Genomic DNA, 26,379 nt, shown 5'->3' on the forward strand with positions numbered 1-26,379 from the left:
GCCCGGACCCCCATACACTTTTTATGGTAATAAATTGAATATAAGCCTTTAAAATTAGGATTTTTGATTTTTCATGTTTGTGTCCCATAGACTTTAATAGAGTTTGCACGTTCGCTAGAACTTTTCCCTGTTTGAGATGTTCTGGTGCGAACCGGGGGGGGGGGGGGGGGGGTGTTCCGCCCATCATTAACTGCTAACCTAGTCTCCAAATACCAACTTAATCATTCTCTTTGTTCCTCCCAAGACCTCTAGCTCACTCATCCCCTCCCCTCCTATTTGGTCCATATTTGGTGTCGCCCATATTGTTCCTCCTATAAAAAAAGCCTCTGCATCCATCTGATCCTATCTTAGTACTTTCTGTACTTCGGTGTCATCCCTTTGAACCACCACAGTAGTTTTCTGTCGTGTTTTTGTCCCAGAAGGTTTCACCATCACTTTGCTTAGATAGCCTCTAAGCTAGCGGCCTTGTCTTGCAAGGCAACTTTCCTTCTTCTTCATAGGAATGGTCTTGAGGCTACTTTGTTTTCCTAGGTTGTGTCCTCCTTCCACCTTAATGAGTACAATGCGCTTCTGTTTATTTCTCACCTTTTCATGTGAAGGAGGTTGAGATGGTAAGGGCTCTCAGCGTTTATCTAAGACCCCTTTCACACTTGTCCTGCGACTTATGACTGCAAAGTCACATGACAAGTCATACTCAATGATTTCCAATGAGTATCGTTCATATCTGTGCGACTTCAAGGTAGTCCCTGCACTACTTTGGTCTGACTTTGATGTGTTTTGAGGCATTGCTTAAAGTCCATTTAAAATTGCGCAACTTTCAGGTTGCAGAACTGTGAAAGGGGCCTTATAATCATAGCTTCCTTTCAGAAGACTACTTCCATGACCTTGTAGAGGCTTTTTGGCTTTTAGTTTGACCATATCCAGATGGATTTGCCAGCATGTTTCTCAGATTCGTTTGCTGAAATCCTCTTTACCCTGTGTAATCTATCATTCTAACCGAGATTTGAGTGCTTTCTGGGCCTTCCAGTGTCAGGCATCGATCTCTCAGATATGGAAAGCTGCAGAAGGCACAGGGAAGTGATGGCTTGCAAACAAGCTCAGCACTGCAATATCAGCCATGGGTTTGTTTTCTTTTGTAAAAGTGCTTTGTGCGATTCTAAAGTTGCCCTGTTACCTACATGGAGGTAAACTTCTTCTCCAAATGTTTTATCCTCAAATTTTCTCAGGATGGAGAGTGGTGGCATTGTTCTTCAGAGTGTAAATCTGGAAGTGCTCAGTTCTGATCACTTCCGGGTTCACAGCTGTCAAATTGTAAAAGTCCCCCCACTCATATGTACGTAGGCCATGTAGCTGTATATGTGAGTAGAATAATTCTAGGGCCATCATTTGCACTCCTTCATTGTCACGGTTCCTCTGCCCATGAGTGCCATCATGACCTGTTACCATTAATACAACAATTCTCAGTTATGGCTTTCATCCTGCACCAGATCCTTCTAAGGCTCCGTTCCCATGTAGGCGTTTTGGGGTGTTTTTGGGGAGTTTTTCTGCTCTAGGATCAGCTCTCAAAACGCCCAACAAGACAAATCCTATTCATTTCAATGGCCCCTGTTCACATCTGAGCGTTTTGTTGCTGTTACCAAAACGCCCAATGCTCAAAAAAGTACATGAGCTTCTTTTTGGGCAGATTACAGGCGTTTTCCATTGGTTTCTATTCAATCTAAAAACGTCTGCACAAAAAACGCCCATAAAAACGCCTGAAAAAACGCCTTAAAAACGCCTGTAATTAGCAACGCCAAGATGTGAACATAGCCTAAATATGTAGACAGCCCTGTTCCTCTTCTACCATGTTCTGTTTTGTTGCAGGCTTTGGAACAAGCAATCACAGAGTGCCTGATCACAGCATGCAAATATCATACATATCCTTCAATCTCATTTCCTGCATTGGGAACGGGAAATATCCGCCTTTCCAAGAGGGACGTGGCTAAAGTCATGATGAACACTGCGGTGACGTTCGCCATGACACATTCACACTCCATGAATGTGTATTTTGTCATTCACCCTGATGACACAGAGACTTACAAGGTAAGAATATTTCAAAATAATTGATAAAATCATCTGTAAATGTAGATATCTTATTTACGCATAATTTAAAATTGAATTGTGAGCTGAAGGACCTTGTGGGTGTTGAGAGATTGCAAGGGGCTCGTGAATTGGATTTCATTGGATGTAATGGCTGTATACAATCAGCTATAAATATATAGTCCTGCGAGTAACCAAGATGTGTAAAAATGAATGCTGCAGGCACTCCACTATCTCATAGGTGTAAGCAAATAATCCCAAATAATGCCATGCAATAAATATAAATATAAGCTATATTTTAACTGTGCAATAAAGTGCTTGAAATATACGTAAGCCTCCAACGCATGAATATGTGCTAAATAACAAATGTAGGATCATACATCTTATATTACATATAAAAATGCTTAAATCACTATATTGTGCAGTGAAAAAAGTCCATATAAAGTGCTGTCATGAACAATCCTTTCTCCAAAAAGTGCCAGTAGTGCTGTAGACATGCCAATATCATGCTAAAAAAGAAATACAAAGTGACAATGTTAAATACATAAACAAACACAGCGCTGAAAACAGTGTGAATCTCTAGTCATAAAACAGATTCTCTAAAAAACCAATAATTATTAAGTAATTTGAATATAGATTAGTAAATAAAAGTGTCCAAAAGTAAAAATGTATAATTGTATAGTTATCAGTGTCCAAATAAAGTCCCAAAAATTCCAAAAAACCAAATGTCCACTGTGAAATTCCTTATGCAAAGGCTGAATAATATAGAAAGTGCTCCCACATGAACTTAGCCACTTTACCACCGGAGGATTTTGCTGTCTTACGTCTGGGCCACTTTTTGCGATTCGGCGCTGTGTGACTTTAACTGACAATTGCGCGGTCGTGCGACGCCGTACCCAAACTAAATTTACGTCCTTTTTTTCCCCACAAACAGAGCTTTCTTTTGGTGGTATTTGACCACCTGTGCGATTTATTTTGAAAAAATAACAATATTTTTAACATTTTTTATATGAAATTCCCCCCCAAAAAAAAAATGTAAAAATCAAATTTTTTAAAAAATTTTGGCCAATTGTTTTCTGCTACCTATGTTTGGTAAAAAAAACTCACAATAAGCGTATTTTGATTGGTTTGCGCAAAAGTTATTGCGTTTACTAACTAAGGGAAAGATTTCTGTCATTTTTGGTGAGTAATGGCGGCGATCTGCGATTTTTTTTTTTGCGGGACTGCGACATTGCGGCGGACAGATTGGACCCCTGACTGACATTTTTGACACTTTTGGGGGTACCAGTGACATTACTGCAGTAATCAGTGCTATAAATATGCACTGTTACTGTAAAAAAGACACTGGCAGGGAAGGGGTTAATTATATTGGAGAGGGAGGGGTTAATGTATGCCTGGTGCTTACTGACGTGTGGGGGGGGAGGTGACTGTGTGAGACAGATACAGATCGCAGGTTGAGCTATGCTGAACACTGCGATCTGTCACTCCCTGTCACTGAGGAGATCCGCCCTCTCTGTTTACACAGGCAGGCAGATCTCCAAACTAGATTCCCCAACGATCGGGGAAGAGCGGCGATGATCGCCGCCGCTCCTCCCCTGGCCCGACTCCCGCTGTGAATGAAAACAGCGGGAGCGCCGCCTACAGGGGGAGGAGTCCAGCGACGTAGGTCTACGTTGCTGGATGATAACGAGCCACTGCGCCGCAGTAGAGGCACAGTGGCCGGAGTTAAAGTGGTTAAACGGATGAGTGAAATCCACACGTGAGTCCACCAGATTGTACCCTTATGTAGACCTTATGGCCTTGGGGTCTAAAAAGCTTTTGGCAAGTGGATAAACTTGGGTGCCTTCAAGATGTTCCAGTAGGAGTATTCGGTTTGTATGGTGACAGCAAGGAGGGGAAAGCCTCTCAGTGGTAAGGCCTCATGCACACTGGACGTTTTTACAGCTGCTGTTAGCAGCGTCAGATGTTTTTTTTTGCAGCTGCAGAACGCCCATCCATGTTATTCTATGGCCTCATGCACACATAGAGCTTTTAGGAGCTCCAAGTGGCATAGGCGTTTCACAGCTCCAAAAAAAACCCAGGAACTGTGGGTTCAGGAGCTCCAGCGTCAAGCTGCAAAAAACGTCTGACGCTGCTAAAGGCTCCATAAGGCTCCATAACGTTGCTTAACGTGCGTTAAGCCACATTATACGTTTTTTTTCTTCCATTCAAAATCAATGGCTCCCTACGGGAGCCTATTGATTTGAATGGAAGTCACACCGCAGGTCGGATCAGGATGATCCGACTTGCGGTGCGACCTGCACTGTGAGAATCTTGAGGGGGAACTCCACGCCAAAATGGGGAAAAAAAACGGCGTGGGGTTCCCCCCCAGGGTTCCAAACCAGGCCCTTCGGGTCTGGTATAAAATTTGAGGGTAGCCCCACGCCGAAAAAACGGCGTGGGGTCCCCCCCAAAATCCATACCAGACCCTTATCCGAGCATGCAGTCCGGCATGCCAGGAAAGGGGAGGGGACGAGCGAGTGGCCCCACCCCCCCTGGATCATACCAAGCCACACGCCCTCAACATGGGGGGGGTGTGGGTGCTTTGGGGCAGGGGGGGCTCTGCACCCCGCACCTCAAAGCACCTTGCCCCCATGTTGATGAGGACAAGGGCCTCATCCCCACAACCCTGGCCGGTGGTTGTGGGGGTCTGCGGGCAGGGGGCTCATCGGAATCTGGAAGCCCCCTTTAACAAGGGGGCCCCCCCAGATCCCGGACCCCCTCCCTATGTGAATGGGTATGGGGTACACTGTACCCCTACTCATTCACCCCATAAAATGCAGTGTATGGAAATAACGACAGGAGACGTTTTAGAAAATTTATTAAAAATCTTCATCCGGCTCTTGTCCTCTCCGGGGGTCTTCTCCTCTCCGAGGGTCTTCTGCTCTTTTGCTGTCCGCCCTTCTTGTCTTCTCCTCTCTGGGGGTCTTCTGCTGTCTTCTCTCTGAGGATCTTCTGCTCTTTTGCTGTCCGCCCTTCTTGTCTTCTCCTCTCCGGGGGTCTTCTGCTGTCTTCTCTCCGAGGATCTTCTGCTCTTTTGCTGTCCGCCCTTCTTGTCTTCTCCTCTCCGGGGGTCTTCTGCTGTCTTCTCTCCGAGGATCTTCTGCTCTTTTGCTGTCCGCCCTTCTTGTCTTCTCCTCTCCGGGGGTCTTCTGCGGTCTTCTCCTCTCCGAGGGTCTTCTGCTGTCCGCCCTTCTGCTGTCCAATCTTCTTGTCTTCTCCTCTCCGGTCTTCTGCTCTTTTGCTGTCGGCTGTCCTTCTTCCTCCGGTCCTCCTCCGACGACGTCTCCAGCGATTATGCCGGCCTCTGGTCTCTGCAGCTTATTATATAGCCATTAGGGGCGTGGCCGCCAGATGACGTCATCGGGAGACCACGCCCCCTTGTGTCAAATTCCATACCAGACCCGAAGGGCCTGGTTTGGAACCCTGGGGGGGAACCCCACGCCGTTTTTTTCCCCTTTTTGGCGTGGAGTTCCCCCTCAAGATTCTCACAGTGCAGGTCGCACCGCAAGTCGGATCACCCTGATCCGACCTGCGGTGTGACTTCCATTCAAATCAATTGGCTCCCGTAGGGAGCCATTGATTTTGAATGGAGGCAGAAAAAACGCTGCTAACAGCTACTGTGGCCAAACGTGCAATAACGCTAGTAGAAAAAGCTACTGAAAGCACGTTTTTACAGCTGCTGTTTCCCGGCGTTATGTAAACAGCTTTGGAGCACGTTTTTATGACGCCCTGTGTGCATGGAGCCTAAGTAGTGCTGTAGACGTGCCAATATCAAGCTAAAAAAGAAATGCAAAGTGACAATGTGCTTCAGTGTCCCAGTGAAAGTTCACCCCCTCGTGGCTGGGTCCTCACCTCAATTTTTGTGACCTTGCGATTAAGCTTGGTCAGAAAACGCTTAGTGCCTTCCTAGGCTAGGAACAATCCTCCAATCCCCCCCAAGTGGGGATCCTCCCTCAGGGATCGCTCTTTGTGGCACACAATGATGATATCATACATAGGGGAAAAGAAACTCAATAGTGCTGAAACCCTTTTTTTTTTTTTTTTTTATTAAAAATTATTAAATAAAAGCAGTAAATTTACTCGCATACTGTTGGTGCTGTGAGTGGGGGGGGGGGGGACCTGATGAGGCTACGCTGATGGGCACTGATAAACTGTGGTTGTGGTCTGTGGTTTACAGATGACAGGGCGGGTCATAAACTGGAAGGGGTGTGGCCTTTACAGGAAGGGGTGGGTCATATTTAAATTGGGTAGGAGCACAAGTTTAGTAAGGCCTAGGGCAGCACAAAACCTAAATACACCACTGGAGGGACCTCTGTGTCCCGTGATGTACTTCACAAAATGGATTTTACAGGTAAGTATGAATTAAAAATCCATTTTTTTTTTTTGTACATCACGGGACACAGAGCCATAAATCATAACATATGGGATGTCCCAAAGCAATGCATCTGAGGGGAGGGAGACACCAAAACAATACAGCCATCTGACCCTTAACAGAAAGATTACACCGCCGCCTGCAGAACACTGCGGTCAAAAGCAGACTCCTCCTGGGTCCCAAAACCATTCTATAGAAATGAGTGAACGTGTGCACCAACGACCAGGTCGCAGCCTTTCAAATCTCAGCCATAGAGGCTTAAAGGCGATGTGCCTAAGAGGCACCTACTCCTCTGGTAGAATGTGCCTTTACAGGGAAAGGTGGAACCTTCCCTACTAAATCATACACCTGGGTAATAACCTGGCGAATACAACAGGAAATCATAGATTTAGATGCTGCCAACCCCTTTCTGGGGCCTTCTGGCAGTATAAACAAACTCTCGGTCTTACGAATATGAGCTGTTTCCTGTATATAAATCTTAAGAGCATGCATTACTTCAAGAGAATGCAATAACTTTTCCTCCTTTGAGTGAGGATCTGGAAAAAAAGAAGGTAGTATACTGTCCTGATTCAAATGAAAGGCGGACACCACCTTGGGCAAAAAATCTGGGTGTGGACGTAGAATCACCCTATCCTGATAAAATATCAAGAATGGACCATAAGGTGAGTACCTGGATAGAGAACTGGCTCCAGGGGAGAGTCCAGAGGGTGATTATTAATGGGGAGTACTCGGATTGGGCGGGTGTGGAAAGTGGGGTCCCCCAGGGTTCTGTCCTGGGACCAATCCTGTTTAATTTATTCATAAATGCTCTAGAGGAGGGGATATCTAGTACAATCTCAGTATTTGCCGATGATACTAAACTAAGCATCCCAATATCTTCTATGCAGGATGTGGAAACCTTACAAGTGGACCTGAACAAAATAATGGGGTGGGGAGAGGGGGGCAACTACATGGCAGATGAGATTTAATGTTGAAAAATGTAAAGTAATGCACTTGGGTGCCAGAAACCAAAAAGCAAGCTACTCACTAGGGGGGGGGGGGGGAAACCTCTGGGTGAGTCTAGGATGGAAAAGGACCTGGGGGTACTGGTAGACAACAGGCTTGGCAGTGACATGCAATGCCAAGCCGCTGCAAGCAAAGCCAACAGAATACTGGGATGTATAAAAAAGGGGATTCACTCCAGAAATAAAGAGATTATTCTCCCTCTCTACAAGACTCTGGTCCGGCCACATCTGGAGTATGCTGTCCAGTTCTGGGCACCGGTCCTCAGGAAGGATGTGCTGGAACTGGAGAAAGTCCAGAGAAGGGCAACAAAAATAATTAGGGGAATGGAGGACATCAGCTATGAGGAAAGACTACAAGCACTGAACTTATTCTCTCTGGAGAAGAGACGATTGAGGGGGGATATGATATCAATGTACAAATACTGTACTGGTGACCCGAGCATAAGGAACAAACTATTCAGTGAAAGGAGATACAATAAGACACGTGGCCACTCACTAAAACTAGAGGAAAAAGGGTTTAACCTTAAAATACATAAGGGGTTCTTCACTGTCAGAGCAGTAAGGATGTGGAATTCGATTTCACAAGCAGTCGTATCAACAGGGAGCATCTATAGTTTCAAAAAACTATTCGATGGACACCTTAAAGACCACAACATGCAGGGGGTATACAATGTACAACATGCAGGGGGTATACAATGTACAACATGCAGGGGTATACAATGTACAACATGCAGGGGTATACAATGTACAACATGCAGGGGGTATACAATGTACAACATGCAGGGGGTATACAATGTACAACATGCAGGGGGTATACAATGTACAACATGCAGGGGGTATACAATGTACAACATACAGGGGGGTATACAATGTACAACATACAGGGGTATACAATGTACAACATACAGGGGTATACAATGTACAACATGCAGGGGGTATACAATGTACAACATACAGGGGGTATACAATGTACAACATACAGGGGGTATACAATGTACAACATACAGGGGTATACAATGTACAACATACAGGGGTATACAATGTACAACATGCAGGGGGTATACAATGTACAACATACAGGGGGTATACAATGTACAACATACAGGGGTATACAATGTACAACATACAGGGGTATACAATGTACAACATACAGGGGGTATACAATGTACAACATGCAGGGGGTATACAATGTACAACATACAGGGGGTATACAATGTACAACATACAGGGGGTATACAATGTACAACATACAGGGGGTATACAATGTACAACATGCAGGGGGTATACAATGTACAACATACAGGGGGTATACAATGTACAACATACAGGGGGTATACAATGTACAACATACAGGGGGTATACAATGTCCGGTTAACAGCAAACACACACACATCATAGGTTGAACTGGATGGACTGATGTCTTTTTTCAACCTCACAAACTATGTAACATCCCCCTCCTGATCAAATGACCCCATCAGGTCAGGGCTTGCATTATCCTATGCAGATGAAATTGTCTATAGAAATAGAATTAACCTGAACTAATTATCTGGACAGAATACACATCCCACCTCATTACTCAAACAATAGGGAGAGCCTGTCTCTGACATTGAAGTTCAATACACATTAGCATAAGTGTAAACACAGAACCCATTTGAAGCAATCCAAACCATTACGTATCTGTCTTTCATTCCCGGTGGCGGTGAGTCCCATCACAGGGATCTAACCCACTTATTTCCCCTATGTGGTGCTGCAATCATGTCAGCAATCCTACCCTCTAGGCTGGCTGATGCCGATGCCAAATCATCTTTGGTAACATAGGCTGTGGCAGAAGTACACGGAGTAGCTACTATGCCTGACAACTGTAATAGCTCAGATTGGCTTATTGCCTCTGGCATATCCGGAGGAGTAGACACAGTAGAAGCATGACTAGGACCCTCAGGGCCTGACGGTGGTATCACAGTGCCCTTTCCAGCTGTGCTCCCTCCAGCCCTTTTTCAGGCAGACATTGCTTTATAGCAAGACAAACTTGAGGTACTACCTTTAAAGTCTACTCAAGGTCTGTCCCAAGCTTATACAGCCAATTGCACACAACACTGATTACCTAAGATACAGGACCTATTAGTGCCAGTAACAAAAACCCACACTGACTCACGTAACCCAGCTGCTGCTGCTCTGTGTCCCCTTTCAGCCTGTGACAGAGGCTAGTGTGTTGGAAACAGTTCCTTGCAGAACGTGCCCTTTTATGCATGTGCGGCGTGGTGCGTGGCATCCACATGCACAACAAATCTCGTTAGAACACGGCCACCACGCGGCATACGCCTGTACTTAAATGCAAAGATTCCCACGCACGCATAGGCTTACGCCATAGACACGTGATCCAGCAGAGGTGAACATGCAAACGCTTATTTTTGGTTGAAAATTTAATCTTTATTTGCATAAAAGATATACAAAAAACAATACTTTGTCGGGGTACATTCTCCCCTGTACTGCGACGCAGCGCATAAATACACTACATTACAATACATTTCCGGTCATACTAATAAATACATTCAATCACATACATTCATTCTGCGGTATGATGCCTGATGTGGTGTGCGGAGTAAGGGTACCCCGTGCCATCACATCATGCATGACGCCGCAATACCCCTGAAGCATGAAACTAAAGACATTGTATACACGTGCATTACTCAAACTGTATCAATACTATAACATTTCAAAAAAGCAACAGGTGTGATGGGGGGTGGGAGAGTGGGGGTAGGGGGAGGGGAATAAAATCACAGGCCCGAAGCTTTATTGAATGGACAAAGACACACAAGGGAGAGTGGGGGAAGGGGAAATCTTCAGACCTCCTCTTCCTCCATGAGATCCATCAGGTTATAGTCTCTGAGCAGACTGTGAACCAGTCTGCGACAGTCCTCAATGGACATCCTCTCCCGCTGGTGGATAAGGCGCTTTCTGGCGCACCATAAAGCGTCCTTAAAGCAACACAACACCCGCCAGGCGTTGTCAATGTCCTCCTGTGTAAAAGTACCATGAAAAAGTCCATTCAGCACAGCAAAATGTGTGATGGCAGTCTGGGAACATGCAAACGCTTATGCACCACAGCAAACACAACAGACAAATGAGGAGAGAGCAGTTTAGGCTGAATCTTGTTTGTCACAGCTGAAACCTTTTCAGGTGATCAGCTCAGGGTAAGAAACAGCGTAACAATATGCTTTAAACATACTCTGCATAAACCTGCTACAATGTAAATACAAGCAGTAATTCACTTGGCACAAGTCTCTGTAATCTTATTAAAGGGAACAGTGCAAAAAATATTTACCATTTTGCAATTTTTAACCTTTTCAAGGTTTTTGTTTGCCGTTTAATTATTTAAAATGGACTCACCAGTCCTGCCTCAGGAAACTACTATAAGCAAGAATCTTATCTTCACCCTTCATGGTGAGCTTTGTCTTAGAGACCATCAAGGACTGGGTCCCCTATATAAGAGGGGCCACGGCCTTGGACCTGTAGAGCTCCCTGCACGGAGCGCCTTTGGGGTTTGGTATTCCAAGGGTCCGGATCCCAGGATCCAGTGCCTGCGGTGGTGTCTTATCACATCTGGTGGAGTCCCAGCACATCTGATAAAGTCTCAATACATGTGGTGGCGTCTCATATCTGGTGGCGTGCTAGGGCCTTACAGTTAATCTTGTAGAGTCCCAGCACACATGGTATTGTCTAATTTTCTCTGGTGGGGTGCCAGCACATCTTATACAGTCTCAAGAAACACGGTGGTGTCTCGTCACATCTGAATGAGTCTCAGCACAAGTGGTGGGGTCTCTGGGGTCTTAGGACATCTGATATAGTCTCAGCACATATGGTGTCTGATTATATCTAATGGAGTCTTAGCACACATGATGGGGGTCTCAGCACATATGGTAAAATCTTGGCACATGTGGTGGTATCTCATCATATCTAGTGTGTTCCTGAGAGTCTCATCAAATCTAATAGTCTCAGTACCCATGGTGGTGTCTCATCACGTCTGTTGGAGTCTTGGCACATGTGGTCGGTTGGGGTCATCATATCTGGTGGGGTCCAAGCACATCTGGTAGAATCTGATCCTATCTGATGCAGTCTCTGCTCCCGTGGCGGAATACCAGCATATCTGGTAGCATCTCAGCAAATGTGATGGTGTCTGATCACATCTGATGGAGTCTTAGCACATAAAGGAATACTATACCTGATATATGACAAGTTAATGGTTTATATCCTTATCCCCTTATACAGTAAAACCTTGGATTGAGAGTAACTTGGTTTGATAGCGTTTTGCAAGACAAGCAATTTTTTTTATAAATTTTGACTTGATAAGCAAGTGATGTCTTGATATACAAGTAGTGTCATGTCACAACTGAGTATAAAAGGGAAGAGAGGCGCCTCTAAGTGTAGCAATATGGTTACATTTTACATAGGTTTAACATTTAGCAACTCACATGGTTGATGAATAAAACAGGCACATCTAAGTATGCCGGCATCCGGGTTAAAGCTGTTCACACGGACCGTTCTCCGCACTGCAATCAATGTCATCCCTTCCATGCTGCGCTCCACGCCTTGCTTTCAGATCCCTCTACTGCAGGGAAGTCTTCCCAGACACGATTGCAGACTGACAGCAGTGAGGAGGACGGTCTATGTCAGTGATGGCAAGCTTTGGCACCCCAGATGTTTTGGAACTACATTTCCCATGATGCTCATCTACACTGCAGAGCACATGAGCATCATGGGAAATGTAGTTCCAAAACATCTGGGGTGCCAAGGTTCACCATCACTGGTCTATGTGGACAGCTTTACCCCAGATGCCTGCATTCTTAGATGTGCCTCTTTTAATCATCAACCATGTGGGTTTCTAAATGTTGGACCTTCATTAAATCTAACCATATTGCTACACTTAGAGGCACCCTCTTCTCTTTTATACTCTGTAGCTCCTGCTGGATTTTGCTTCTAATGCACATTTTATGGTTACACAACCAATCACATTGCTGGAATCTTTTTCTATGGACTATAAACTGAAGGATTTATGAATAAATGGTTGTGGAAGGAATCATCTGAGTTTCTATTATTTCTTATGGGGAAATTTGCTTTGATATACAAGTGCTTTGGATTACAAGCAAGTTTCCGGAATGAATTATACTCCCAATCCAAGGTTTTACTGTTTATTACTTTATTATAACTAAAAGATTGTCCAAGAACTGCAGCTGTGTCTATCTACCTAGGGGATTTATCCCTTTCTATAATATCTGTCTATGTATCTCTACTAACCTTTGCCACCATATCTTTCCATTCCACGCGTCCAGACTTCAGGGCTCGGGAAGCAACACACTTACACCCAAGAGCATAGTCAATGGGTTACTCAGTTTTAATTCTAGTCTTTGGGGTCTTATATACAGTATACATAACAGGATATATTTCCAGTCTATGTGCGTCATATTCTACAGATAATAAAAATAGAATCATGCATAACAGGAAAAAGTCTTTACAATAATTGTCACCAAGAAACACTTAAAATTATACCTTTACGTAAAGGATACAGATGTATATACAACAGGAAAGCAAACTTAGGAAACAACATCTCAGAATAGCAAAATACTGTGCAAACAAAAATGTTCTCACAACTCAGATAACAATGGGAGGAAATTTACATCCTCAACAGCAGGAATATCTAAGTTGTAAAAAGAGAGATTTTCAGTAGAATTAGAAGTTAAAATATACTCCAACATTCAATTAACCACTTAAGCCCTGGAAGATTTTACCCCCTTCCTGACCAGGGGGTATTTTGCGATTCGGCACTCTGTGACTTTAATGGACAATTGCGCGGTCGTGCGACGCTGTACCTAAACGAATTTGGCGTCCTTTTTTTCCCACAAACAGAGCTTTCTTTTGGTGGTATTTGATCACCTGTGCGATTTTTTGATCACGCGCTATAAACAAAAAAAGCGTCAATTTTGCAAAAATAACAATATTTTTCACATTTTTTATATGAAATTCCCCAAAAAAATGTAAAAATCTAAATTTTTTAACATTTTTGGCCAATTTGTTTTATGCTACATATGTTTGGTAAAAAAAAAAAAAAATCGCAAAAAGCGTATTTTGATTGGTTTGCGCAAAAGTTATCGCGTTTACTAACAAAGAGAAAGATTTACACTGGCAGTGAAGGGGTTAACTTTATTTGAGAGGGAGGGGTTATGTGTGTCCCTAGGGGCGTGATTCTAACTGTGATTGGCTGTGGCTTGAGGTGTAGGAACAATGATCAACGGTCCTACATAGTAGAACCGTATGATCATTGATTCTACACAGGGGAGAATGACAGGCGGCTTTGTTTACATCAGCCGCCTGCCTTTCTCCCTCTGCAGCGACGATCGCCGAGTGACCGGCAGACATCGGGTCCACCAGTCACACGCGCGGGGGGGGTCCGTGACTGCGCGGGAGCGGAAGCGCCTCCGGCGGCACGCACTCGCTGCCCAGAGCCTCACAGGCTAGCGATGTAGACCTACTTCGCTCTGCCTGTGAGGGGCTGACCGCTGCAGTAAATATACTGTGAGCAGTCGGCAAGCGGTTAAGCATGATTATATAACATTTAAATAAAGCATAATTCTAACAGCACATGTTGTAGGTTCTCATTTCATTACACATGGTAGAGTCTCAACACGTGGTGGAGTATTTGGACACATGGTGGGCTCTCATGACATCTGGTAGAGTTCCAGCACACATGGTAGAGTTTTGGCACATGTGGTGGTGTCTCATCACATCAGGCGGAGTCTCGGCACATGTGGTGGTGTCTCATCCTATCTGATGGGGGGTCACATTCAGAGACCAGGGCCTAATGGCTGTAAGATTTCCTTTTGGGAATGTTCTGTTCTGAGGCCCTTGGTAAAATAATAAAACAGGAATTAGGAGGTACAGCGAGCACCTTCCTCTCCCTCACTACCTAGGAAATCTGTAGAGTGGCAAAAGGTATTTGACTGCCACACTATAGCAGCTGAGAGCCATTAGTATTAGTGTGGGCATGTCCACACATTCACTGGCAGAGTTATCCGCATAATGCCCCCTGTATAGTTCTGGCACCAGAAGTTAGCCCCCCCCTTCCCTTTTTTCTTCTTCCACTAAAGATGCCCCTTCTGCTGCCGCCAATCCAAAAATGAATTGCATCTGTTTCTTGGCCTAGAAGTAGAATGTAGCTGTTGGCACCCCCAGATCCTCTTCTTCTTCTCAGTCCACAGGTGCTGGACTTGCTGTGTGTTCTTCATTTAGCACTGGTATCTGCAGGGCCTGTGAGTACAGTGCCCCAGCTCTGCTCTCGCTTCTTCTGCAAAGATCCTTAATTACAGGCAAAGCAGTCAAATGCATAGAGTGTAGCTATTGCTTAAAGAGAAGATGAAAGGTGTCTGGAGATTCTACCATAGCTTTCCTGCAAACCCTGGACGCCACCACTGCACCAAAACTCCGCCTGCCACCAATATAATCATACGCACAACCACCCCATCACCACTGCACTGATGTACACAAACCTACCCTGCCACTTGACTTGCATGTCGCAATCACAACAGTGAGGCCCAGAATCCCTGTTAAAGCAGTAGAAGCAAAGCAGGGTTAAAGACACAATACTAGGCTTTATTACTGCATAAACTGGCACCAATACCAGGGGCTATTACTGCCCAAGCTGGCACAGATACCAGGGGATATTACTGTGTAATCTGTTGAACAGGGATTGACCTGAAATTAACCACTTCAGCTCCGGAAAGTTTTACCCCCTTAACCACTTAAGCCCCGGAGGATTTGGGTGCCCAATGACCAGGCCCTATTTTGCAATTCGTCACTGCGTGATTTTAATGGACAATTGCGCGGTCGTGCAACGCTGTACCCAAATTGACGTCCTTTTTTTCCCCACAAACAGAGCTTTCTTTTCGTGGTATTTGATCCCCTGTGCGATTTTTACTTTTTGCGCTATAAACAAAAAAGCGACAATTTTGAAAAAATAACAATATTTCTCACATTTTTTTTTATATGAAGTTCTCAAAAAATAAAATGTAAAAATCAAAATTTTTTAACATTTTAGGCCAATTTGTTTTCTGCTACATATGTTTGGTAAAAAAAAAAAAAAAAACGCAATAAGCGTATATTGATTGGTTTGTGCAAAAGTTATTGTGTTTACTAACTAAGGGAAAGATTTATGTCATTTTTATTGTTTTTTTTTTTTTTAACTAGTAATGGTGGTGATCTGCGTTTTTTTTTTTTTTTTTGCGGGACTGCGACATTGCGGAGGACAGATCGGACCCCTGACTGACATTTTTGAGACTTTTGGGAGTACCAGTGACATTACTATAAATATGCACTGTTACTGTAAAAATGACACTGGCGGGGAAGGGGTTAACTTTACTGGTGATCAAGGGGTCAAATGTGTCCCTAGGGGCATGATTCTAACTGTCAGGGGGCGTGGCTTGTGATGTAATCATCAGGATCACATAGCCTCTGTGCTTACATCAGGGAGAATGACAGGCGGCTTTGTTTACATCAGTCGTCTGTCTTTCTCCCTCTGCAGCGGGAGATCGTGAGTGACCGGCGGACATCGGAGCTGCCAGTCACTCGCGCTAGCTCCCCAGGGAACGAGCGGGGGCGGCGCGCGCTCGCCCCCCACAGGCGGCTGAGCAAGTGACGTACCCCTACGTCACTTTGCCCAGCAGCGGTTGCCTGCCACAGTATATCTGCGGTGGTTGGTTGTTATGTGGTTAATGACCAGGCCATCTTTTGCTATTCGGCACTGCGTTACTTTAACAATAACGCGGTCGTGTGACGCTGTACCCAAATACCATTGAAGTCCTTTTTTTCCCACAAAGAGAGCTTTCTTTTTGTGGTATTTGATCACCTCTGCGTTTTTTAGATTTTGTGCTATAAACAAAAAAAGAGCGACAATTCTGAAAAAAAAAAACATTTTTCTAAAACATCCATTAAAAAAAAAATGTAAAAAATATAATTTTTTCATCATTTTAGGCCAATTTGTATTCTGCTACATATTTTTGGTAAAAAAAAAAATCTCAATAAGCGAATATTGATTGGTTTGCGCAAAAGTTAGGGGAAAGATTTGTCTTTTATTTATTTATTTTTTTTACTAGTAATGGCGGCGATCTGTGATTTTTAGCGGGACTGCAACATTGCGGCGGACAGATCGGACCCCTAACTGACATTTTTGACACTTTTTTGGAACCAGTGACATTAATAGAATAATCAGTGCTAAATAATATGCTCTGTTACTGTATAAATGACACTGGCAGGGAAGGGGTTAATATTGGGGGTGATCAAAGGGTTAAATGTATGCCTATTTGTGCTTACTAACTGTGGGGAGGGCTCTGTGACAGGCACACAGAGATTGGTGAGCTTAGCTGATACACACAATCTCACTGTGCCTGTCTGACAGAAGAGCCGCCTGCTTTGTTTACATCGACAGGCAGCTCTTCTGTCAGTTTCTGTGAAGATTGCGGGAGGCCGGCGGAAATCGTGCCCCCTCCTCCTGTGGTCTGGCTCCCGTTGTGTCTAATCACAGCTGGGGTGCGGCTCCTGCGGCGCTCATGCACCGCCGAGACCACATGCACATAATCACACAGATCTACGTGATTATGCGCAGCCGAGCCGCCCTGCCGCAGTAAATCTGCGTGGGAGCGGTCGGCAAGTGCTTAAACAACCTTCAGGCTGAGAGAGTTCCAAATTAAAAAAAGGTTTATTATCAAACGTAGCTACGTGAGAGAACACCCCCATAATGCCGCCCTGTATGCTCTGATCTGATGGATCTCCGATCCCCCCTTTTATAGGGTCTCTTATCACACAACACACATTTACCATGATACATTGGTATTGGGGGTGAGTGGTATTCTCCTGATAACATCTTACCAGAAAAAACATGTTTTTAACAAACTCATAAGTGCCATTTTAGCTTCATTTATTAATATAAAGTATACATTAGTATATGTAAATATATATTACCCTAACTTATCACACACATTATCTCACAAAAGTAAGTACACCCCTCACATTTTTGTAAATATTTTATTCTATCTTTTCATGTGACAACACTGAAGAAATGAGACTTTGTTACAATGTAAAGTAGTGAGTGTACAGCTTGTATAACAGTGTAAAATTGCTGTCCCCTCAAAATAACTCAACACACAGCCATTAATGTCTAAACCGCTGGCAACAAAAGTCAGTACACCCCTAAGTGACAATGACCAAATTGGGTCCAATTAGCCATTTTCCCTCCCCGGTGTCATGTGACTCGTTAGTGTTACAAGGTCTCAGGTGTGAATGGGGGGCAGGTGTGTTACATTTGGTGTTATCGCTCTCACTCTCTCATACTGGTCACTGGAAGTTCAACATGGCACCTCATGGCAAAGAACTCTCTGAGGATCTGAAAAAAAAGAATTGTTGCTCTACATAAAGATGGCCTAGGCTATAAGAAGATTGCCAAGAGCCTGAAACTGAGCTGCAGCACAGTGGCCAAGACCATACTGAGGTATAACAGGACAGGTTCCACTCAGAACAGACCTCACCATGGTTGACCAAAGAAGTTGAGTGCCGTGCTCAGCGTCATATCCAGAGGTTGTCTTTGGGAAATAGACGTATGAGTGCTGCCAGCATTGCTGCAGAGGTTGAAGGGGTGGGGGAGGGGTCAGCCTGTCAGTGCTCAGACCATACGCCGCACACTGCATCAAATTGGTCTGCATGGCTGTCATCCCAGAAGGAAGCCTCTTCTAAAGATGATGGACAAGAAAGCCCGCAAACAGTTTGCTGAAGACAAGCAGACTAAGGACATGGATTACTGGAACCATCTCCTGTGCTCTGATGAGACCAAGATAAACTTATTTGGTTCAGATGGTGTCAAGCGTGTGTGGCAGCAACCAGGTGAGGAGTACAAGTGTGTTTTGCCTACAGTCAAGCATTGTGTGTCACGGGGCTTACCTTTGTTGGAGTCTGTAAAGCAGAGATGTACGCTCACCCTTGCAGATATCCACAGTCCAAGCTGACCAGGTAAAAAAGCCATCTGGGCTGTGAATCTGGACACGGGGGCTTGGCAGGGACGGTGCTCCAATAATCAGGACCGGCAGGAATACAATGGGAAGGGAAGTCCAGGAATAACTGTAGTCACTGGATGACACGAGTCCGGATAAGGATCAGGAGATGAGAGGAAGATAAGGTCACAGGAACAACATGGAGCGAAGGTAAGGGTGGAAGCTGGAGTCAGTCTGGAACACACACTCAGGAAATAGGAACACAGGAACAAAGTCTGTCAAACAGGAACAAAGATCAGCAATGAACTGACACTGCTCTAAGCGAGAGGCAGTGTTTTATAGCTTGTTTAAATGAGCAATTAACTTCAGGTGGACAATGAGAGACAGGAGCATAATCAGGTGAAGTCCAGCCCCCTAGTGCTGCAGGCAATACCAGATTAACAGGACTTTATCCATAGGAGCTGAAATGTGGCTCAGAGGTAGGATAACAGGACAGAATTTTAAAGTACACAGGTTCAAATCCCATGTCAGGTACTTAACGGCGACCAGGCCTGGCTGTCTGTAAGCCATGGCGAGAACCGTGACATTGTGGTGGGAGTGTCGTTTGGGGCTGCATGAGTGCTGCCAGGACTGGGGAGCTACAGTTCATTGAGGGAACCATGAATGCCAACATGTACTGTGACATACTGAAGCAGAGCATGATCCCCTCCCTTCAGAGACTGGGGGGCAGGGCAATATTCCAACATAATGACCCCAAACACCTCCAAGATGACCACTGCCTTGCTAAAGAAGCTGAGGGTAAAGGTGATGGAGTGGCCAAGCGTCTCCAGACCTAAACCCTATTGAGCATCTGTGGGGATCCTCAAACAGAAGGTGGAGGAGGGGAAGGTCTCTAACATCCACCAGCTCTGTGATGTCATCATGGAGGAGGGGAAGAGAACTCCAGTGACAACCTGTGAAGCTCTGGTGACCTCCATGCCCAAGAGGGTTTTAAGGCAGTGCTGGAAAATAATGGTGGCCACACAAAGAATTGACACTTTGGGCCCAATTTGGAGATTGTCACTTAGGGGTGTACTGACTTTTGTTGCCAGCGGTTTAGACATTAATGGCTGTGTGTTGAGTTATTTTGAGGGGACAGTAAATTTACACTGTTATACAAGCTGTACACTCACTACTTTACATTGTAGCAAAGTGTCATTTCTTCAGTGTTGTCACATGAAAAGATAGAATAAAATATTTACAAACAAAAATGTGAGCGTTGTACTTACTTTTGTGAGATACTGTATTTTAATATATTTTAACATAATACTATATAGCTTTAAAGATGTTTATAAATGTAATCTTATCATACTCTACGATGTAGGATTCAGTAAGGATCACATTATCCTTATACACTGGCACGAATATTAGGGGTTATTACTGCGTAATCTGGCACCAATACTATGGGCTATTACTGTATAAACTGGCACAAGTACTGGGGGTTATTAGTGCTTAAACTGGCACCAATACTAGGGGTTATTAGTGCATAAACTGGCACCAATACTAGGGGTTATTAGTGCTTAAACTGGCACCAATACTAGGGGTTATTAGTGCATAAACTGGCACCAATACTAGGGGTTATTACTGCATAAATGGTCACCAATACTAGGGGTTATTAGTGCATAAACTGGCACCAATACTAGGGGTTATTAGTGCTTAAACTGGCACCAATACTAGGGGTTATTAGTGCTTAAACTGGCACCAATACTAGGGGTTATTAGTGCATAAACTGGCACCAATACTAGGGGTTATTAGTGCATAAACTGGCACCAATACTAGGGGTTATTACTGCATAAATGGTCACCAATACTAGGGGTCATTACTGCATAAACTGGCACCAATACTAGGGGTTATTAGTGCTTAAACTGGCACCAATACTAGGGGTTATTACTGCATAAACTGGCACCAATACTAGGAGTTATTACTGCGTAATCTGGCACCACATTAGGGGCTATTACTGCATAAACTGGCACCAATACTAGGGGCTATTACTGTGTAATCTGGCACCAATACCATGGGCTATTACTGCATAAACTGGCGCCAATAATAAGGGTTATTACTGCGTAATCTGGCACCAATACTCGGGGGCTATTACTGCATAAACTGGCACCAATACTAGAGGTTATTACTGCATAAACTGGCACCAATACTAGAGGTTATTACTGCATAAACTGGCACCAATACTAGGGGTTATTACTGCGTAATTTGGCACCAATAGTAGGGGCTATTACTGCATAAACTGGCACCAATACTAGGGGCTATTACTGCGTAATCTGGCACCAATACCAGGGGCTATTACTGCATAAACTGGCACCAATACTAGGGGTTATTACTGCATAATCTGGCACCACATTAGGGACTATTACTGCATTAACTGGCACCAATACCATGGGCTATTACTGCATGAACTGGCGCCAATAATAGGGGTTATTACTGCGTAATCTGGCACCACATTAGGGACTATTACTGCATAAACTGGCACCAATACTAGGGGCTATTACTGCGTAATCTGGCACCAATATCAGGGGCTATTACTGCATAAACTGGCACCAATACCAGGGGCTATTACTGCATAAACTGGCACCAATACTAGGGGTTATTACTGCATAATCTGGCACCACATTAGGGACTATTACTGCATAAACTGGCACCAATACTAGGGGCTATTACTGCATTAACTGGCACCAATACTAGGGGCTATTACTGCGTAATCTGGCACCAATACCATGGGCTATTACTGCATAAACTGGCGCCAATAATAGGGGTTATTACTGCGTAATCTGGCACCAATACTTGGGGGCTATTACTGCATAAACTGGCACCAATACTAGAGGTTATTACTGCATAAACTGGCACCAATACTAGGGGTTATTACTGCATAAACTGGCACCAATACTAGAGGTTATTACTGCATAAACTGGCACCAATACTAGGGGTTATTACTGCATAAACTGGCACCAATACTAGAGGTTATTACTGCATAAACTGGCACCAATACTAGAGGTTATTACTGCATAAACTGGCACCAATACTAGAGGTTATTACTGCATAAACTGGCACCAATACTAGAGGTTATTACTGCATAAACTGGCACCAATACTAGGGGTTATTATTTGCTGAAATTGCTATAAAGAAAAGCTTTTGAGAGTTTTCCTCTTTCTTAGGTCTGGAGCAATACCTGAGGAAGAAAGGAAAACTCTTGAGAGCTTATCTTTTAAGTGTTAGGTTAGTACAATAAAAAGGTATCATTGCATACTGCATTACTCTCGTATTTTGAAACCTTATTTATATATATATATATATATATATATATATATATATATATACTTATTTAGTTTTTTTCAGTAGTATGATTTAGTGGTGCCCCCCCCCCCCTAGTTTTGACTGTGGTATCATATGTGCTCCCCTATATATTGTTCCTAGAGTCGCCACTGCATGGTGCTAACACATGTCGCCCCCAGACTACAGTTCACCAATGTGCACACCCCTACACACTACCTCTTAAAACACTTTTTCAGTGTAGTTGGGTCATCACCAGTGATGGTAGTAACTGCGTTAAAGTAAACAGTGTTCCTTAACGCAGTTACTTTAGAGGGTAACGAGTAATCTAGCTGATTACTTTTCCCCTCATGGTAACGCCGTTCCCATTACTTGGGCGGCGTTACCGCAATTACATCTACCACCACTAGATGACAGTAGTGTAATTCCACCTCTCCTCTATGACCCTCCGTCATTTCCGGTGACGGTTCGTCATTCATCAGCTGTAGCCACCGCGTCACACGTCCTACTGCGCATGCCCGGTGCTGGCAGTGAGATCTCGTATAATAACAAACAAACATCCGATCTCCATGCCCCACACTGCACCGACCCAACAATGGGACATAGCCATCAAATGGACAGTGGGTGTGCGCGTGGGGGTAGGAAATTTATATATAAATATAACAGTGGGTGTGCACGTGGGGGTAGGGAATCGGATTGTCCCATTGTCGGTTCGGTGCAGTGTAGAGATCGGATGGATGTTTGTTATATGAGATCTCCTTGCCCGCTGCCCGACCCATTTCCGTGCATGCGCACTAGGACCTGTGCCCCTAACCATTGCGATGTTATAACAATTCCCTACCAACGCCGGGCATGCGCAGTAGGACATGTGATGTGGCGGCTACAGCGTGCCAGACCAGCCCAGGCCATGAGGAGGCGATATAATTTAATTCAATATAAAATTAAATATATAGTCCAGTCCACCACCGCCACAGTCGTCACTCGTCAGGCACAGCCAGCCAGAAAAGTTGAGAGGCAGCACAGGCAGACAGACAGGCCTGGAGGTCGGAGCCAGATGGACCCCAGTGTGCCTAGGCAGGCCACACCACCAGCAGCCAGCTAGGCAGCACTGCAGCACAGGTACCAAAAAAAAAAATATATTTCTCTTACGTCCTCCGACAGTCGCCGCCTCTTCATATTCGTCACATATGGGGGTATTAGACTTTGCTCCGAAGGAGTAGCTAGGCAACAGAATATGTTAACATTAAAGCTTTTAACATATCCCACCCTCAAGGGGTGGTCCCCTCAGTCAATACCCTCCTACTTCCTGCAACCATATCTCAGTTTTAATGTCTAGCTTGTCAGGAGTGGCTGGCTCTCTCTGTGCTGGGGCTTTGTGCCCCAGACTTTCTTCTTTTTAAAATTTTGTTTGAGTTTTCTCTCTACCTTTACTTAGCTGTTCTTTTTGTCAGCGTTAGTTAGTTCTTCTGATGAAGAGGATCATGCGGGCTGGGTCTCGGGCTGATCCCCCTGGTCGCAGGTCGTGGGTCAGTGGCTTCCCAGCCTGCCATCGAGCGTTCAGCCAGGTAACGCTCCTGGCACAGTGAACGACCCATCCCTGTTCGGTGCAGGGATGATTGGTGAGGTGGCTACCTCACTGGACGCTGTGCGGTTTCTTAACCCACGTTCGGTGCGTCTTGTATGCGACTCTCCCTGCCTCATGTGCAGCGGCTTGTTCGCCTGTGCGGGTCCCCCACGCCATTGTGAGGTAAGTGTATCTATGTGGGGTCCTGTATATCGGGGGGGGTGTCAGTCTGGGACTGTGTAACCTGCCTCTGTTCACACTGTTTGTCTCCCTATCTCTCGGCTGCATGCTGTGGGCTGCAAGGGGGGGGGGGGAGCTGTGTGGCACTGTGTGTGTCAGCCTGGTCAGTGTGAAAAGCTGTGTGCTGTGGGGCATGTTTTGTGGCATGTTTGGGCACTATACAGCGATCGCTGCAGCGATCTGACATGTTTTTTTATGTACAGACATGTGTGCATTACTGCACTGTGGAGCGGCGGTTTCGGCGCCAAAAGACGCCATTTTGCCTGCCCTCGCTCCGGCCGCATGTTTTACATGCATGGCGGCCATTTTCTTGTAGCCTCCCATAGGCTTTCATAGAGCGCCCTGGCAGCATCACTTCCTCTTCTACAGGAACACCGATCGAGGCAGCAGCAGCGGCGAGGGTCTCCTCAGGTCTTATCCTTACTATCCATTGCCTGTGTCAGTTTTGTGTCCCTGTGGGGGTCTCTTTTGTGCTTGTGTGTGGTGCGGTGGGCTGCGCTCCCCGCGCTTGTTAAAAGGGGCTGTTAACCCTTTATTATCCGGCATATTGGGGCAATGGATTCTCAGGAGGGCAAATTTCCTACTGCCTTGGTGGAAAGCCAGGGGACCGCTGTTTCCCCCCCAGGGGGGGATTTAGCCACTATTGTGGCTGGCCTTGCTGCTCAGGTGCAGATGCTGGTGGCTGCTCAATCTACTAAAAGACCCAGAGTTTCTCTTTCCTCTGATTCTGAGGATGAAGGTGATGGGGTTGTTATGGCGGGGGCTTCCTTATCGGGGTCCCGCTCCTCCCTGGATCTAGTGGGGTCCGAGGTGGAGGCTGAAGTTGAAGGGGTTGATAATTCTCCCCCTGGCTCGCCTGAAGAGCTTGCAATCATGGATGATTTGATTGCTTCCATAAAACAAACGCTGCGTTTGCAGGATGAAGTGTGTCCCCCCGCTGCCTTGGTGGCTTATGGGACGCAGAGAAAACGCAGAACGCCGCAGGTTTTTCCCTGCAGTGATGATTTTCAGCGCGCTGTTAAGGAACAATGGCGCAATCTACGCAAACCTTTTGCTGTACCAAGTAGGTTCAAGCTGCGTTATCCTTTCTCGCCTTCCACTGATGAAAGGTGGTGTGTGCCACCCCCAGTGGATCACGCAATTGCGGTTTTAAACAAATCCACTGCGATTCCTGCAGAGGATTCCCCAGTGTTCCGTGATGCCACGGATAGGAGATTGGAGTCTCTTGCCCGTCACACTTATTCTGTTACGGGTTCTATGCTTAAGGCTCTGTTTGCCTCTCTCATGGCGGCCCAGGCTGTCGCAAGTTGGACGCAGATGCTTAGGCGCGTCCTAGTGGCCGAATCGGCCTCGTCGGCGACCCTGGATATGGTGGATCAAATCCACCAGGGTGTCATGTATCTGTGTGATGCGGACTTGGACTTAGTCCCGTTGGCTGCACGTGTGCACAGCGTGGCGGTGTTGTCTCGCCGCCTGGTTTGGTTAAAATGTTGGTCGGTGGACCAATCCTCACGAAAGACCTTAGCCAATCTTCCTTATGAAGGGTCTCGCCTTTTTGGGGAGTCCTTGGATGTGTTGATTAAGGGAATCACCGGAGGTAAGAGCACTCTCTTGCCCCATTTCCCCAAGGCTAAGGGGGCTTCTGGGAAGAAGCATGCTAATTTTCATCCCCCTCAGGGGTCCTTTCGTGCCTTTCGGTCGCACTACAAGGGCAAACCGTTCAAAGGTCAAGGCTCTCAAAAGAAGCCCTGGACTGGGAAACAGAAGTCCGGTCACTCCGGACCCGCAGCCCACAACAGTGCGGCCTGAAGGGGCGCCCTCACCCGGTGTTGGGGTGGGGGGACGCTTGCTCGGTTTTCTTCAACCCTGGTTGGCCCGCGTGCGGGACAGATGGGTTCAGGAGATCGTTCGATCTGGTTACAAGATCGAGTTTCTCTCTCGGCCGGAGAGCAGATTTTTTCCCTCAAATCTCCAACTATCTCCAGAGCGTTTGCGGGACCTGCACCTGGCGGTGCGGGACCTGATGGCTCAGGGGGTGGTGGTTCCGGTGCCTCATCGGGACAGATTTCGGGGGTTTTATTCCAATCTGTTCACCGTGCCCAGGAAGGAGGGCAAGGTTCGTCCAATTCTGGACTTGAAGGCTTTGAACCGCTCGGTGCGGGTTCGCAAGTTCCGCATGGAATCCCTGCGGTCGGTGGTGGCTGCCCTGGTTCCGGGGGAATTCATGGCCTCCATCGATTTGAAGGATGCGTACCTTCACATCCCCATATTCGAGGGTCACCAGAGGTTCCTTCGATTCGCCATTGCGGAGGATCACTACCAGTTCGTGGCGTTGCCTTTTGGTCTCGCCTCGGCTCCGCGGGTTTTCACCAAGGTGCTTGCACCGGTTCTGGCATTATTGAGAGCCCAGGGCATTTCTGTCCTGGGGTATCTGGACGACATTCTGGTTCGGTCTGCGACCAGCCAGGGTCTGGAGAAGGACCTGTCTGTCACGATGCAAACTCTGCAGGAGTTTGGGTGGACGATAAATTTTCCAAAGTCGACACTGAGTCCGTCGGTTCGTCTTCCCTACTTGGGAATGATCCTGGACTCGGTGCAGGCGAAGGTCTTCCTGCCGGAAGACAAACTCAGCACTCTTCAGGAGGAAGTCAGGTCCCTCAGGGATACTCCGCGCTCGTCCCTGCGGACGTGCATGAGATGTCTGGGATTGATGGTCTCGGCCTTCGAGGCGAT

General features: G+C 45.8%; 1 protein-coding gene across 1 annotated transcript in view; it reads left to right on the top strand.

The window, feature by feature from the left end:
• Positions 1–26,379, top strand: part of PARP9 (poly(ADP-ribose) polymerase family member 9) — a 144,781-nt gene that overhangs the window by 84,908 nt on the left and 33,494 nt on the right. The window contains exon 4 of the mRNA XM_082261816.1: positions 1,864–2,082. Within this exon, the coding sequence (XP_082117942.1) occupies positions 1,864–2,082 (219 nt within the window). The remainder of the gene's footprint in view (positions 1–1,863; positions 2,083–26,379) is intronic.

The sequence above is a fragment of the Pelophylax lessonae genome (assembly GCF_965119305.1).
Source record: "Pelophylax lessonae genome assembly, chromosome: 6".
NCBI lineage: Eukaryota > Metazoa > Chordata > Amphibia > Anura > Ranidae > Pelophylax > Pelophylax lessonae.